Here is an 18,051-nt window from a genome sequence, read left to right as displayed (position 1 = left end):
GTTGCAAGATATGCTTGAATCTGGAGCTTTTTGGAGCCTGAAGATCTCTGGTGAAGTCAACAAGCCTTGGCATCGACAAGTTGACCAGGTTCACAGGTGTACTGCTCCAGAAGTTCCGACAAAGGATACTGGCTTCAAACTTGCTATGGATACAGTGAAGGCCTTGAGGGAGATGCAGAACCCCCACCTGTGTTGCTGAACCTTTCGGAGTCCGTAGGAGTTCAGGAACAGCAGACTGGTCAGCTTTGTTGCGGTGCCTGCAGATGCAGGGAAGTGACTCCTTTGGGTGTCTTAGATGTCCACAGTCCATGTGAGAAACCTGTATGAAATGAAATGAAGGGAGTCTTATCGAGCGCAAAACTTAGCCCAATGTGTATGGAGCACAGTCACAAAAGGGGCAAAAGACTGGCAGGACTACAAGACCAGAAGCAGCAGGAGTCTTCCTAGTTACAGTCTCGGTTTGCAGAACGAAGTCCAACAAAGTCCTAAGTGTCCAGACTGTTGAAGACGAAGTGGTTTTGGATCTGTCCCATGACAAATCTAAGAAACCTCCCACAAGTGAGCTCATAAGACCCCTAAGGAAAGGGTTGGGACAATTCAGGGGACCCTCGCAGAGGAGGGGCTGGACAGTAGGGAGGATACTCCCATGTTCTTTGTCCAGTTTCGCACTTTCGCGGAAGGTAAGTGCTCCCTGAACTGGTTCCAACTGGAGCATGCAAGGAGGGCACCAAATGTGCCCTTCAAAGCAGTCTAGTGGTGCTGGCAAGCGCCCACACCCTGGCCCAATACACCTCCCTGTGACTGGAAACCTATGGTCCTGCCTTCCTCGGGTTCAGTAGCAGGAGGGTAGAATCGTGTCTCTGGTCGGCAGCAGCCATAGTTTGCTGTCCAGGTCTAGAAGACTGGTACTGTGAGCACTGAGGGCCTCCCGAAGGAACTTTATAGTGCATGGGATCATACCTCCAACACCATTTACGATGTTGGGGTATGATGCCAACATGTTTGATACCAAACACGACAGGGTTTGTTACAGCCAGTTTAGAGTTAACCATCGTGTAATGACTCATGGCCACTCTATATATCATAATGGCTGATGCCCTTACAACTCAGGTAAATGGACTCCCGAATGGTAGGGGTGTCCTGTTCATGCAGAGGCGCCCTCACACTTCTAACCGAACACCCTGCCTTCAGGATTGAAAGGCATGCCTTAGGGGTGATTTATAGCTTTTAAGTGCAGTGACCTCAGATATAAAGGAACCTATATCTGTTGTAAGTGGTGCAGCTTACACAGGCTGCAATCGAGGCCTGTGGTTACAATCCGGGTTATAGTGCACTACTTAGGGCGGGTAGTCTCCATCAGTATGTGCTAGTTCCAATAGAACTTGCACGTGCAAAAATCTGGCTGTGGCTATCATACCACTCTCTCTTTTCACCTGTTTATAATTTGGCATTGAATTACACCAACCTATTTGGTTGTTGCCTTCTATTGGCAATGCACCGAAGAAGCCTTTTGTTTAAAAGGACGAAAATTGGTGGCTGATGGTTTATTTTATGAACTGTATAAAAAAGAAAACACTTAGGCCCAGATGTAGGTAATAGCAATTTACCGAATGGTAAATACCGAATTTTACCGATTCGGTATTTACAATTGGGTAAATGCTATGTAGGTAAATAATTCTGTAAAAATACCGAATCTGTAAGATTCAGTAATTACCGATTCGGTAATTACCGAATCGGTATTTGCCATTGATTCCTATGGGCTTTGAAGCCCATAGGATTCAATAGCAAATACCGATTCGGTAATTACTGAATCGGTAAAATTACCGATTTTACAAGGGGGACAGGGTGTCACTTTGACACCCTGTTGCACCCCTGTTTCGGGCTTGTGTGCCATGTGACACACATACATTCCCTTAGGGCATGTCTGTGTGCCACATGGCACAGGTGTACATGCACAGATGTGCATGTACACTGGAATTCGTTATTTACCATGGAATAGTATTCCATGGTAAATAACGATTCGGTAAGGGCCTGTAGCACTGATTACAGTGCCACCTACATATTGATTTACAGAATCGGTAAATTTACCGATTCGGTATTTCACCGATTCTGTAAATTTACCGAATCGGTAAATATACCGATTCTGTAAATAAAATGCCCCCTACATGCCAAATCCCAAATACCGGTCGGTAACGGCCGAAATCGGCCGTTACTGACCGGTAATTGGCGAGCTACATCTGGCCCTTAATCTCGTGTAGTTGCAGCCATTTCCTTAATTGATTCTTCAATATCCATGGACATTTGATTATGGACTTTTTTTGACTAGTGGTGGTGCGGTTCCAATCTAGTTTCTCTGATATATTTCTTTGTACTAGTAATTATTGCTTGTCCTGTCTGAGGTAGGGAGATTCTCTACAAAATGCTGTTCTGTTGGCATCTTACCCCACGCCACCTGCATAATATCAAACCTGCTTACTCTGACGTTTGCTGGCGTAGTTGTGAAGAAACAGCCTCTCTCATACACATCCTGTGGCCCTGCTCACATTTGTTGATTTTTTGGATAATATATTCTTTGCAATTTCGTAGATCCAGGGTGAGACCATAGACAGACGCCCCAACCCCTTTTCTCTTCCTTTATCCTCGCTTGACTCTGAGACCACTCTCAAATGGTATTATTTAAATACTAGGTCCATGGTCAAACACCATATGGACATATTTTTCTTGCTTCAGGCTGAGCAACCTGATCTTTTACTCCTCACAGAGACTTGGCTCAATGCAGACTCCTTGCCCGACATCTTAGCAGCAGTTCCTTCTAACTACTATATCCTGCACGTTAATAGACCTGCTGACAAAAGGGGTGGGGGAGTTGCAGCGATCATTCACAATACCCATAAATTTTCTCTTCTACCGTCTCTTGATCTCATAGGATCTGATAACATGACTTTCAAAATGGACACTAATAGTGGATCACTACTTATGATCCTCATCTACCGTCCCCCTCAAAGCATGCCCACATTCGCGGCATCTTTAGCAGAACATCTTGCCCCTTTAATAATTAATCACAAGAAAATCGTGTTGCTGGGCGATTTTAATCTTTGGTTGAACTCTACTGAGTTGGATACTCAGGCAGCTGCGCTGAAGGAGACTCTTCTAGATATGAATCTTACCCAACAGATACATCTCCCCACCCATGAAAAAGGGCATAGCCTTGATCAAATTTGGTCACAGAACATTCCCTTGGCTATCAATTCCATTACTCCCTGCATCTGGTCGGACCACTTTCTGATTCATTTTTCTATCACCACTGCAAAAAGTAGAAAGCAGCCTTTTCAGAAAGGAGGGAAAGTCAGAATATGGAAGAACGTTGACATCTCTGCCTTTCTTGACACCTTAACTTCATCCCTCCCCCCATTAGATCAGGATATTGAAGGGATTGAAGAAGCCTTTTCCAGCTGGCTACTTCAGGTAGCTGATGCACATGTCCCTTGTTCCAATTTTCTCCGCTCCCGCCCCAATGACGCTCACAGGTGGTTTACACCTCATCTGAAAGCTTTAAAACTTGAAGTTCGTCAAAAGGAGCGGAAGTGGCGAACAGCGTACTTAGAACTAGATAAAGCCAATTATTGTAGGGCCCGAAAGGATTATCAGAAACTTATCCAGAAACACAAAACCGATTATTTTTCGGAAAAAATCCTTAATTCACACAATAAATCAAGAGAACTGTTTAACATCGTGGAAAGTCTTAGTGGCAGTGACAGAACTTCTCTACCTGTGGCCCCCACCCAGGACCTCTGCAACTCATTGAACTCCTTTTTCTTTAATAAAATTTGCACCATAAAACAAAGTATCCTCACCACTCTGTCTCCCTCCCGTCTGGCTGACACCTATTTCAACCCTTTAACTTTGGAATCTTTTCCCCCTATTGACGACGCTAGTTTATCTAAGCTTCTTGCCAAGGTCAAATCAGGCTCCCCTGATGATATTTGCCCCCCACATATTTTGAGAGAAGTGGGAACTACTATTCCTGAGGGCATGCTTTCCATGCTGAATGGATCTCTCTCACAGGGTGAAGTTCCTGACAACTTTAAAAAAGCCCTCCTCATTCCCCTGATAAAAAAAGTCGGAGCTAATCTGCTGGACCTGCTTAACTATAGGCCCATATCATTGCTGCCTTACTGTGCCAAATTACTGGAGGCTCATGTTTGTGACAGTATTTCCAAATTTATGGAAGAATCAGAGTATCTTGCACCCAATCAGGCGGGTTTCCGCCCTTGTCACTCAACTGAAGCAGTTATCCTCTCGGTGCAGAATACTTTGAGGCGGAATGCGGATGAGGGGATCCACCAGGCTCTGGTGCTACTGGACCTCTCGGCTGCGTTGGACACGGTTGACTATACCATCTTGGTCAACCGTGTCGAGCAGGCAGGTCTCAGGGGCCCTGCGCTGAGCTGGATTCGCTCATTCATTACTGGCCGCACTCAATCTGTTAGACTGGGTTCTTTCACAGCTCCCACTATACCTACCATCTGTGGAGTACCTCAGGGCTCATCTTTGTCACCTTTGCTCTTTAACTTATACCTACGCCCCCTTCTGTATTCTCTTAGGAAAGCGAAAGTTACCATCTTCAACTATGCAGATGACTTGCAGCTCATCTTCCCTTTAAACACCAAGGACTCAGTGGAAGAGTTCCAAAATACCATGTCTCACATCCTGAGTTGGATGAGCTGCAGTCATTTGAAACTCAACCCAGGCAAGACTGAATTGGTCTTGCCTGGGCAGAGTGGACTTAGTTGGAATCCTAGCTTCTGGCCATCCAGCATGGGAGCCCCTCCGTCTAAGTCATCTTCAGTTAAGAGCTTAGGAATCTTTATCAGCGAGGATCTCTCCCTGAAAAGACAGGTAGGGGCAGTTGTGTCATCTAGCTTTTTCCAACTGAAGAAAATTAAGAAAATTGCCTGTTTTTTCTCTCTGGCGGCCCTCACACAGATCGTCATCTCCCTGGTTCTGTCTAGATTAGACTTCTCCAACAGCCTCTATCTTGGGCTCCAGGCTGGAGAGTTAAAGCGCCTCCAGCTGGTTCAGAACCAGGCAGCCAGACTTATTCTAAATTTATCAAAAAGGCAGTCTGTCAGATCAGGGTTAAAACAGCTACACTGGTTGCCTGTTGAGCAGCGAGTAGCTTTTAAAACCGGGTGTATTCTATTTAAGTCTTTACATGACTCTGGCCCTCTATTTATTAGAGATCTATTCAACAGATACAATCCTTCCCGTAATCTCCGGTCCATTCACAAATCCCTTCTGATCGTCCCTTCTTACAAGAGGAAGCGTCTCGGAGGTTGCTGCTTTGACCATCTTGCAGCTACCTTCTGGAACTCTCTCCCGCCTCAATTAAAACTGAGCGACAACATCCTCAGTTTCAGACACTCCCTCAAAACCTGGCTTTTCTCCCAGGCGTACTGCTGAGCCGCTTCATCTCTACTTTTAATTGGCGCGTTGTGTTCCTTTCTATAGCGCCATGAAGCCCCTGGGCGAACAAGCGCTTAATAAATTCATATTAACATTAACATTAACATGAATTGGCCTTAGTTGGCAGACCATTGGCAGGGCTATACCTACTCAACTATATTATGGGTACAAGGATATTCCATTTCCTCCCGACAGCGAAACACACCATTCTCTCTCTGTTTGGAAAACCAACAAAGCCAACCTATGACCTTGTGGTTACATAAACCTTGGCAGCTATTAGGTCATGAGAAAGTAGTGTACGATCTTGGCTACAGAAGTCAGTTTTTAGGTCTAGGCTAGACAGTGAATGTGCTGTCTCAAAGAGATGTGTTGTGTTTAATCGGTGAGCTTCAGCCCTCCCACAGGCTTCCCATTAACTCTCTCCCTCATCTGTCTCATACTCTTTGTCACCATTTGTCCATTGCATGCATGGTCATGCCTCATGGGCCAAGTGCTTGTAAACTTCTACTGCATCTGTTTTTAGGACCATTTTAGGATCTACTTTTTTCTTAACTTTTCAATACTCTATGCAGTGCTTCCCTCTCCTCCCAAACACCCCCCCCCCAAAAAAAAATAACATCCACAACGTACACTGCCCTTTACTGCTCCCTTGACTTGCTTTTTTTGATGTACAATTGAGCACGGTACTGGAATGTTGCTTCCGTGATATCCAGTTGGTTGCTTTCCCGTTCCAAATGTACTGCGCAGATTACTACTCCCTTGACTTGCTCGCCCTCATTAATAATAGTTGCACATGTGAGCGGACCATGAGGCGCTGCTCCTCTGCAATACGAGTCAGATATCAATGACGCTCTTAAAGTCTGATTTATGACCAAGGTACGATCGCATCAACAATTCAAACTTCCAACAAGGATTACAAAACTACATGTTTTGTTGATGTGATTTTTGATAAGTATGTGCAGTGAAAAGCTTGCCTCCTAGTTTGTTAAAAGCTTTCCTCTATCCTTCCTTTTTGAAGCTGAGGAATTGGGTTCGTGTCTTGGCTGCAGGCTCAATATCCTATGAATCTGGGCAAATCCTGGCTTGTTTTATAGTTGCAATGTTTGCTGCTATCCACCGCCTTTATTTATTTACACCTGATGTGTGCCGTGTAAAAGCTTACCTTCTAATTGGAGAAAAACTTTCGCCTTTACTGTTCCGTTATGCTTCCTTTTATAAACACCAGGAGAGGATGTGGAATAACTCCTTGAGTGGCTGACTTAAAAGGTGGGGAACTGGGCTCAAGTCTCTGTGTCAGGTCTCATCCTGTGATTCTGGGCTAATCAATTTCTCCATTCCTAAAAATGAATGAATGCAACTGGTGCGTATGTACAGTGCTACGATACCTTCGGCTTGAGTTTGTGGTGCAGACAACTACAAAAAAGGTGGTTTCTTACTTAATACTCGGGAATGCATTTTAAAATAGGTATGACCTTTTTATTTGTTGTAAAGATTTTGCAATTAAAACATTATGCACTCAGTTATGTTATGTTATGTTATTTTAATTTATACAGCGCACAGCTACTCGGAAGTGTCCCGGCGCTTACAGAAAACAAGGAGGAAAATGAACAGATACTAATTAAAACAGAAGGGTTTTTAGAGCTTTCCTAAAAAGAAGGGGACCCTGAGTAGCTCTCAAGGCCAAGGGCAGGGCATTCCAAGCCAAAGAGGCTTTGCGCACAAAGGAATTCCCCCCAGTCGCTGGCGCTTAAACTTCGGAGTCTGCATCAGCAGCTGAGAGGAAGAACGCAGCTGTCTCACTGGTGTATAGAAAACCAGTCTCTTCTGCAAATAGCTCGGGCCGAAACCGTAGAGGGCCCGTTGCACAATTGAGAGCATTTTAAATTTCAGGCGGGTTTCAACAGGAAGCCAGTGTAAAGACCTAAGGAGAGCCCGGGCACTGTGCCTGGAAGACAACCCCCCTAGGAGTCGAGCAGCCGAGTTTTGGACCACTTGTAGTTTCTTCATAGGGAAACCTGGGCTGCCGACTAGGAGGGCATTGGCATAATCCAAGCGAGAGAGAATCAGTGCCCGAACGACCGTCTCCCTAGCCGAACTCGGCAAAAAGGGCAGAAACTTTCTCAAACTTTTCAACACACCAAAGCATGTGCCAGCCAATTTCTTTGCATGCGTCACAAAATTCAGATTCTCATCAAACCAGACGCCGAGGTTTTTGGCGGCACCCTTATTCTCAGGTGGGCAAGGAAAACGAGGAGGCCAGAATCTCCCTCTAAAATCCGAAGCAAAAGAGCCAAACAACAGTACTTCAGACTTTCCCTCATTACATTTAAGCTGCGCATTGGCCAGCCAATGGAAGACCGATGACAAGCACTGATGGGGTCTCATAACCGAGTCCTCCTCCTTGCTCCAGGTAAACAACAACTGGTATCGTCGGCATAGGCCATCACCTTAGCCCCCAGAGACTCCGACAAAGAAATCAGCGGAGTCACATAGATGTTAAATAACAGAGGGCTAAGTGAAGACCCCTGCGGAACCCCAGTTGAAACCCTCAAGGGCACAGAGGCACACGGCGGGAGCCAAACCTGCTGCGACCTTCCCTGCAAAAAAGAGTTCATCCATTGCCAAGCTGACCCAGAGATCCCTATTTCAGATAGGCGATCAAGGAGCATGACGTGAGGCACCGTGTCGAACGCCGCCGAGAGATCAAGCATGACCAATGCTGCTCTCCCGCCGGCATCAAGACACTCCCAAATCAATTCCGTGACCTCCAGAAGAGCGGACTCCGTGCTATAAGTGGCACGGAAGCCAGACTGCGCCGGATGAAGCAAGCCAGCCCCCTCAACAAAGTTAGTAAGTTGGAAAGTGACCGCTTTCTCACAGACTTTGGCCAGACTGGGCAGAAGTGAGATAGGACGATAGTTTTCTGGGACCAGTGGATCAAGTGACGATTTTTTGAGTAAGGGAAGGATCAGGGCATGTTTCCAGGCTGTCGGCACACAAGCTTCCCGCAGCGATTTGTTGACCAAAAAATTCCCCTCCGCATTAATGGTGTCAGCCACATCTGAAAGTAAACGGGCCACACGAGGGTCGTTAGGAGAGCCGGACTTAAGGGCTTTAAGGATTCGGAGAGAACCAGCAAGGTCAATAGGATACAATTCCGAGAGAGGGGGGGGCCAGTTCTGCCCTGGGCGGATGCAGCGGCAAGGACGAGAGGATGGGGGAGGACAGAAAAGTCTCCTGTATGCTGATTCTTTTATCCCTGAAGAATGACGCCAGGGTGTTACACCAGGACTCCGTGGCAGGAGCAGCCGCCACCTGGGCGCTGGGGGACAGGAAGCTCTGCACAATAGCAAAAATGTCTTTAGAATTGTTATTTGCCCACTCAATACGAGCGGCATAATACTGTCCTTTGGCCTCTCCTATCACCACGTAATAAAGTTTTTGTTTGGCTCTGAGGATGTTCTTATCAGGGAGGTGGTAGCCGCCAGAGCGCCAAGCCCTCTCCGAAGCCTTGCAGGCATGCTTCAAAGTCTTCAGCACGGGAGTAAACCATTGCTAAGAAGGAGATTCACGGCGCAGCCTTGTCTGACGCTGCTCCGACCCATTAGCGACAGCACCCGCGATCCAATCGGCGAATTGCGTTACATTCTCTTCCAAACAACCATTGCGTTACATTCTCTTCCAAACAACCCCAAAAAGAGGGCCGGGAAGCAGCAAGTGAAGCACTTAACTGGCCAGGACCACCTTCCTGGAGACAGGGGGTGACGGCAATTTGCCTGCTGAGGAGAGTTGTCCAAATCCCATGAAAAAAATATAGGAAAGTGGTCTGACCAGGCCACCGGCCGTGGCTTCAACACTAGTAAGGGGAAATTGGCACAGATGATGTCCAACGTGTGCCCCCTCCACATGTGTGGAGAACAGAAGCCTTTGATAAAGGTTCGCTAAGTGGAGGGAGTCCTATGGAGTCCCCCTCCTCGGAATGGTCAAGGTGGATGTTAATGTCCCCAAGGAGCACAAACTTCGAAATTCACACACTTACACCTAGAGCCATTCTACACGTCCACAGGCTCCGGTTTCATGCTTTTTTATTACTTCTCTTTCAGCCATTCTAAACAGAAGACGTGCTGCTATTAAGCATGGCTAAAAGACATTAATATTGACCACACCAATAACTCTCTGATTGCCAAGGCCTATTGGTTTCGCCAATGCTTGTTTAATGAACAGAGATGTCCTGTTCTTACACATCTATATGAGGGATGCAGGTGTAAGACATGCCCACAGACTCTGAGAGCACTGGGACTGATCGTCCCCTCCTTCCTTCCATGTTGAATGTGTGGGAGGCTCGGTGTAGGGGATGGGTACTTGGGAAGGGGACAGGGAGTTTAATGGTGGTGACTGTGTTCACCGAAAGATGTTCTGGTTAACCTTTTTATATGGCATAATGAATCGAATAAAAACCATTGGAAAGTAATTTACTATGTTGGTCTCTACATACATTTAAGTGATGCACTCTTTTATACAGAAATTAGTTCAAAGACAGATCTGAACTGGTCTGTGCACACAGAGCAGACTGGTGGACAGTGGACGGTGTGTAGGTCAGCTCCTCTCACCTGGACACAAGTTCGCTCCTCCCAGCAGGATGGACAGACATGTTGATGGGCTTCCCAAGATACAGACCGTGACGTCAGACAATGTGAATCCTAAAAACAGAAGACATCAGTTATTTTACAGCCATGAACACGATTACTGTAATAGCTTGTTAAAGCATAAACATATTTGGAAAAAAACAACTTCAGAACTGTCTAAATGATGGCCCTCCATACACTTAAATAAAAAGTTCTCGACTTGCACCTAACCCGCTAGCAAGCACTCGCCATCAGATAAGCTAGGGAGGAAGGTAGACAAGTAAATTAGTCCAGTAAATTACATAGGACGTGATTTTGACGGTATTGAGGAATTTCATTTCAGAAGAAAATGTTTGCAAGGATATATTTCTGTGCTGTCCATGTTATTGGTATGCCCTGTGTTGCTGAACATTCTGCTGTTGCAAGTGCTGTGGTATTAGAGGGTGCCACATTGTTGGGGTGCTGTCCATGGTATGGTTATTTTATTACTGTGCACTCATGGTGTGTTAGTGGGTGCTGTACTGCTGAATGTGCTCCCTTTACTGGGGTATTAAGGGGTTCTGGTTTGCTCTGGATGATCATTATTTTTGTGGGTGCAGGACTTGTGTTGAGTGCTGCAGAGCCTGTTGTCCATGGTCATAGGTAGAACTTTGCTGCTAATGGTGCTAACAGTGGAGGTGGACAGTGCTCTGCTGCTGTGGTGTTTCTGACAATGGGGATGCTATGGCTGTATCCGTTATGTAAAGGGTGCTAGGCTGTGCAAGGGGCTGTCCAAGGTGTTAGTGGTGCTGAGCTGTTGGAGATGCTCTTGGTGATGTCAGTGGTGCTGCAATCTTGGAGGTTCTGTCCACGGTGCTGGTGGTGCCTTGCAGCACATGGGGCTGTCCAAGGTGTTACTGGTGCTGAGCTGTTGGAGGTGCTCTTGGTGATGTCAGTGGTGCTGCAATTTAGTAGGTTCTGTCCAAGGTGCTGGTGGTGCCTTGCAGCACAAGTGGCTGTCCAAGGTGTTAGTGGTTCTGTGCGACACGATTTGTTGATTGTGGTGTAAGTGTTGCGTTGATAACTAGATGATCTCCCCATGTTGTCAGAGGTGTAGTGCTGTTAGATGGTGCTTGCATAATCAACTTCCAGGCACATGTGTGCAGCGTTAAAGGTTCAGAGACACCTTATCACACACCTCCAGTGCTGAGCACTCACAACCTGCTGAAGCTTCTTCATTAGTCTTGTGACATGCATATAAACGCTGGACTCACTCATAGACAATGTGTAAACTTTTCTTTAACACAAACTTTATTGCATTTTCATCAAAATTAAGCATTACAGGACAATGACTCTTCAATAAGCAAGTTAGTGCAGTCAAATCGAAACAATAGCATATGTATACAATGCCCAGGGTGTGCCATTTAATCTCAGTCCCAGTCATGCCAAGATGGGAGTAAAATAATTGTATAATATAACCAACTCCCCACCCGGATCCCAAAACAATCAAAAAGTGTCACCAAGGAGCTTTTGTATCCATTGTCAGGGGAGAAATGCGTGTGCGTGTGTGTTAAAGTCTGGATATGGACCAGTAGATCCATTGGCGCTGGAACCTCTGCAGCATACAGGTACACAAGGGCGCAGTTAGCACTGGACTCATGTGGCCAACCCGCTTTGCCATAGTATCACATTAGGGATCTGAGCCTTGTGCTTTTAAGCCCCAATATCGTATCCCATTCCATGGAGATGGGCGTTTTACGCAGACCCCTGTATTCCTCCGCCTGAGTGCTGCACTTTCTGCAAGACCCCAACGATGGACCTCCCTCTGCCAGTCCTCCACTTTTGGGGCAGATCAGCACTTCCAGCATTAGTGAGGAGGCATTTCGCTAGTAGTGATTCTAAATTTGTGAACCGCACTCCCACCTTGGATCCTCTAGGTCTCATGTGCAGCCCAATATACACTGTTCTAAGTCATCCCCACTTGCCTGTGTAGGAAGCTGGCTCTGTATAAACTATACCAAAGTCATTTATAGTGTGCACAGAGTCCAGGGAGTCCCAAGAGGTATAGCAGAGGCTAAATTAGACAAGTACCACAGCTCTCTTTGTGGTAGTGTGGGTGAGCAGTTAGGCTTATGACTTAGAGATCCTAGTACTGGTCAGCCCGTGAAGCCCAAGCGGGCCCATGTACAACAAATACAGGTCGTGTGGGAGTTATTCTAGTTTTTTTATTAGTTCTTCCCTCTTTCTCCCAAACCTACAAGTATCTTTACAGGGGTACCTTTTTCTTTTTTTTTGCTGTTTTTATGACACACTCAGTGACTGAATCCACACCAATTAGATAAGTATAAAAAAGGTATATGTATATTTTATTTTGTAGACCCAAGCAGGACTTGATACAGGCAAGTAAGAAATACTTTCGAATTCTAAAGCTGTACACATAAATGCAATTGTGGATTACATTGGAATTGGTTACAGGTTTGTATACATTTCAGAACAGTTTGAAATACAGCCAAATTTCTTTTGATAACTCTTGAATTACTTTCCAGTTACTTTCAGGATTTTAAGTGATATGCTGAGATATCACACACTGGATGTTGCCGCTTACAGGTAAGTAAGACAATTCTTAAGTTAAGTTAAAGCACAGTTACTTTCTTTTCATACAAAACAGTAGGTCAACACAGTTATTTTTTAGAAACTAAACACGTAAAATTGGTTATTATGGAAAAAAGAGTGTTATCGGTTCTCAGGTAAGTAAACGACTTACGAGAAGTAGTTTTGGGCGTTAGGACCAAAGTTTCCCAACGTCCAGTTGGGCATTCAAATTGCACCACCAGTGGCACTAGGGCGTCCGGGTGCAGGGACCCAATGTTAGCCGATAGAGTTAAGTGGGCCTCTGGTCAGGGACTGCTTGCGAGCCGGTCACTTGTAGGAGCAGAGTTCCTGGGGTAGAGATCAGCACTACAGGGGACAACAATCAGCACAGGAGCTGCACCATCATCGTCACAGGGGTGGCCGGATGCAGAGGGCAAAGGAGACGTCTGGGACCCTGTGGATTCCAATGGAGTTCGGAAAAGATGCTGCAGGTTCGGTCAGGAAGGTTTTGTAGTGCACCCTGCTAGCGGGGTGCCTTACCTAGGCCACAGGCAGTGGATCGCAGGAATGGCACACAGGGATGTGTGTTATGTCGACTCTTCACTTTTCTTTGCACCAAAACACGCAGCCTTCAATAGCAGTGTATGAGTGTTAAGGTACAGGGCCTCTAAGGGTGGCAAAATATGTGCTGCAGCCCTTAGAGGCCTTCCCTGGTCACAGTGCCCTTCGGCACCCATGATGGGAAACAGCATTTACAACACCTTGCTGTAGATCACATGTCATTACAACGTGAACCATTACATCGCAAGTAGTTACAATGACTTGCTATAGGGGGCAGAAGGTGCTGGATTTACAGTCCAACACCTTCCCCGCTGTTGCACAAACTGGAGTAGGAATAGTAAATTATACTATTCCTAAGTCCAGCGCGTCCCGTACAGCAAGTCGTTGTAGCGACTTGTGATGTAATGGTTTGCATTGTGACAACACGGTCGTTGTAACGACCGCAGTGTATTAGCCTGCAATCTAAAGCATACGTTGTAAAGACATATATTCACCCATGATATCTTTTACAAGGGGCTTACCCGTGGCCAGAGATGTGCCAATTGTGGTTACAAGGTACAGCTTTTTGAGAGAACGTAGGCCCTGAGAACCTGATTAGTAGGAACCCACGGCACACCAACTCAAAGATCATCATGTGTCAGGCACAAAGTGGTGGGTAACCATGCCAAAAAGGGGCACTTTCCCACATCCTACCCCATGTCATTGCCTAATTTTCCCTGCTATTCCCACCCAGTAGCTTGAGAGTTGTGGACAAGACCACAGCATATGAAGTAGGTCAGGCCGGAGCACAGAGCAAGAGGACACATCAAGGATGCAGTGGGGTTCATCTAGTTGATTTTGTTAGATGTTAAATATGCTCTGTGTAGTATAGCAAATTGAATGAATTTGAATCTCGAGTTGCAGATAGTATAATGGGTTATTGTAGTATACATGGGCACTCATTTTCTGAGAGTTCCCTAGCCAAATCCGTCTCCCACCTACATTTCAAGGAAGCGAGTGATGCCATGAGGTGTTTCCGGAGTCCCTTGTACAGCCACCGCACCAAGCACTGACCGTGCCCCATCGTGTGCAGCACCCGGAGGAGTTTGTGGATCAAGAACTCCTGTCTGTCTGCCGCCCAATATTTATGCACATATCGAAGGATACTAGCATGAGTGAGGAATAGGGAGTCGGAGAGATTACGAGGGTGTATAAAATCCTCGTGGGTCATTAGGGAGCCACTTCTAACTAACTACCCAACCATAGTGACCCCAGCTTCCTCCTAGAGTTTTAGTCTGCATCTAGTTAGAGTTCCTGAGGTGGTAGGGAGACCTCACAGGGAAATATTAGGTTCAAGAGGCTCCCGGACCAACATATATTTCTTTGGTAGTTTCCAGTACGTCAGTGCAGTGCGCAATAGCAATGTAGGTGTGGCCAGCAAAGCGGCATCAGGGCATAACAATCTATGTAACTGGCCACGCTCTAGCTGAGCCTCAGTATGGTTCTATTTTGGTTATGACCAGCCAGTATGCCAATCACTGCAGCAGCACAGTGTAGGAAATTGCCTCTTTTGGTCACGGTTAGCCCCACCTTTTTGCCTGGAAAATGATGTAACTTCGACTAGAAGATCACAGGGTCCCTGCCAACCAGGTCCCTTGTGCCAAGCTCTTTCCCTAAACTAGGTCTTTTGTTTCCCAATTGGCACAACTTCAGCACCCCTTGTAAGTCCTTAGTAAATGGTCCCCCTGGTACTTGTGGCATTGGCACTGAATAGGGATCCCAACTGTAGCAGCATGAATTGTGCCACCCTAGGGTTCCCTCACCAATTCCATGCTCACTGCCATTGCAGCCTGTAAGCATTGTTGCAGACAAAACCAAAGAGTCGACATAGCAGACATCCCTGTGTGCCATGCCCACTGACACTGCAGGGGATATAGGTAAGACAACCCTCAGGCATGCCTTATAGCCCTAAGGCAGGATACACTATATCTTCTGTGAGGACAAATCTACCAGAGTAGATATGCCCCTGTAATATCCATATCAATTCTTGGATATTGTAGGTGAAACGGGAAGCCATAAGGAGTACATGGGCTAGACACTCGCCATTACGAGTTCCCAGCTCCATGATGGTTTCACTGTATTATGGGATGATTGGTACTGAATATCTCATCTTAATAAACCAGCACTGATTCCAGTAATTGTAACTTTGATTATTACATTTATTGTGATTTTATCGTATTGCAAAATGTATTTACCTTGTACTCGAAATTCTTGGTCTAAATATTTATATAAAAAGAAGTACTACTTTTCCAATTTGGTCTCGACTTCCTTCATTGACTGTATCATTTATTGCCTCTGTGAGTACAACAAAGGCTTAGCACTACCGTCTAATAAGCCTAACTGCTTCCCCACACTATAACAAAATAGTGTTTGTATTATCTACTTTTATTTTGGGAGGTGACTTGAACTGCAATTTTGAACCTGTTTCTGGCATCAATGATGTTTTTGAGGATGAGGACCAAGTGTATCAAATTCCCCAGCTTGAAACCTCAAAATTTGTTAAGTATTCGACCTTGGCCAGCCAATTACTAAGGCTCACTGCAGATCATGGCCTTAGAGCATGTAACGGCCGACTTCCCTCGGATCTGAAAAAACAACCAACCTTTGTGAAAGCCAATAGTAATTTAGACTTCATACTTGTTTCACTTAGTATTTGGCATTACTTGATTGACCTAAAAGTGGCAAGTAGGGGGGAAAGTGATCACTATCCTTTGGAACTTTACATTGATGTGCAAATGTTTAGTGACACTCTCGCCAATTTAGCTACTTCACCAACTGAGAACATCAACGGAAAAATGTGTGAGGATGTACACTTAACTAACAATAGACGTGCAGTAAAATGGTCCTATATTTTGGCGGATGGAAAGGCTCTGGCGTCGGTGTATTCTCTTTTTGAGAAAACATTCGAACATATAGTTGGACAACCCTTTTTACCTGTACACTTTAAACACTTTGTTAAACTTCACAATGCATTCTTTAGTGAACTAAAAACCTACTTGTCAAAAATGCCAAAGAAAAAACAACAAAACATAAGAGTGGGAGGTCACGGAAAATTATGGTACGACCACTCATGCAGGACGGCTAAGAGAAACCTACTGCTTGCTATAAAAAATAAATCAAAAGATGAAGTTAAACTTGCAAGGGAGGTATATAAACGTGCCCAAAAAACAGCAAAAAAATTATGGGAAGAGTCGATCTGGGCTGAAATGCTAGCTGCTGCAAAAACTAATTACAATGTTGGTTTTTGGAGGCTGGTGGCAAACGAGGGACACGCAGGCAGAGCTGTGAAAGACATGTTTCTGGACGAAATGACATGGGTGACCCATTTTACATCCCTTTACAAACAATATGATGGTGATATTAACATGATTCCATGGTCTCCTCCTCCTATTGAACCTCTTGATTTTACACTAGAGGAAACAGTAAGGGCGATTAATGAATTAAAAAACACTAAAGCACCAGGCCCTGATAAAATACCTGGGGACCTATATAAACATGACATTGGGGGTATGGGCTCCTTATGTGAATTGTCTGTTTAATATTCTGTCCACAAATTGTCACTTTCCGGATAGTTGGCGTGTTGCGGAAGTTGTGTTGATCTTCAAAAAGGGGAATAGACTGATACCTTCTAATTATAGACCAATTAGTCTTATGGACACCCTGCAAAAACTATATGCCAAACACTTATTATTTCGGATCAATGATTGGCTGGAGGACTCCAAAATAATCTCTAAATTCCAAGCTGGGTTTAGGAGTAAGACCAGCACTATAGATCAAATATTTAGATTCTGTTGTTTGATTTGGAAGTATGTGCATATTAGGAAAGGCCATTTGTATGTAGCCTTTGTAGACCTGAGAGCTGCATTCGATCTTGTGCCTCGCAGCTTGCTCTGGAAAACCTTAAGCGAAGTAGGCTTGCCAGGGTGCCTTTTATCACAAATAGTTGAGCTGCATGCTGGAAACGTTGCAAAGATTAGGTGGGGTCCAAATGGTGAGCTGACGCGTAATATTCCTATTGAACGTGGGGTTCGCCAAGGGTGCGTTTTGGCCCCCACCTTGTTTTCTTTGTTTATTAATGATGCACCAGATTATTTAAATGGTTGTATTAATGACTCCCCGCAGCTCAATGGAGAAAGGGTGCCCGCGTTGCTCTTCGCTGATGATACCATTCTCATATCTCAGACCAAGAAGGGACTCCAGGCACTCCTAAACTCCTTTAGCCGATACTGCATCACAAAGGGCCTGGAAATTAATGCAGATAAAACAAAATGCATGGCATTAAATCCCAGCAAGCCAGACAGAGGGTTTTTGACCTTAAATGGCCAGAAACTAGGAACTGTGGAAAACTTTTCTTATTTGGGTGTTGCACTTGACTCAAAGCTAAGTTGGAAAGCCCAAATTGAGAAGAGTAAGATATCATATGCCCACAACTTAAAGCCAATCATATGCAGACTGAACGCTAGCACAAGTAAGAGTGTAACACCTGTTTTGGAACTTTTTAAATTTAAAATCCAATCTGCTGTGTTGTATGGAGCCGAGATATGGGGACCTTGGGCTAGAGAGAGCTTCCAGGGCTTGGATAATAAATTCATGCGAGCCATTGTAAGGGTCCCAAATAGTACACCTTTAATACCCCTCCAGCTTGACCTGAACTTTAAACGTACAGATTATTACGCTATTTTAAGACCATTAATGTTTTGGGTTAGGCTATGGACCACTCCAGAATTGGTAGAGTACAGAAATGGTCTACAGGAACTAATGAACCTTGATTCTTTTAATTCCATCAAGT

General features: G+C 45.2%; 1 protein-coding gene across 1 annotated transcript in view; it reads right to left on the bottom strand.

Moving 5' to 3' along the window:
• The window catches only part of LOC144759999 (carnosine synthase 1-like), a 510,578-nt gene that overhangs the window by 409,579 nt on the left and 82,948 nt on the right, over positions 1 to 18,051 (bottom strand). Inside the window, exon 3 of the mRNA XM_078646513.1 lies at positions 10,077 to 10,166. Within this exon, the coding sequence (XP_078502639.1) occupies positions 10,077 to 10,166 (90 nt within the window). The remainder of the gene's footprint in view (positions 1 to 10,076; positions 10,167 to 18,051) is intronic.

Source organism: Lissotriton helveticus, chromosome 1_1 (assembly GCF_964261635.1).
Source record: "Lissotriton helveticus chromosome 1_1, aLisHel1.1, whole genome shotgun sequence".
Classification (NCBI taxonomy): domain Eukaryota; kingdom Metazoa; phylum Chordata; class Amphibia; order Caudata; family Salamandridae; genus Lissotriton; species Lissotriton helveticus.
Note: the sequence above shows the minus strand (reverse complement) of the source record. Positions and strands in the feature narration are given on the sequence as shown.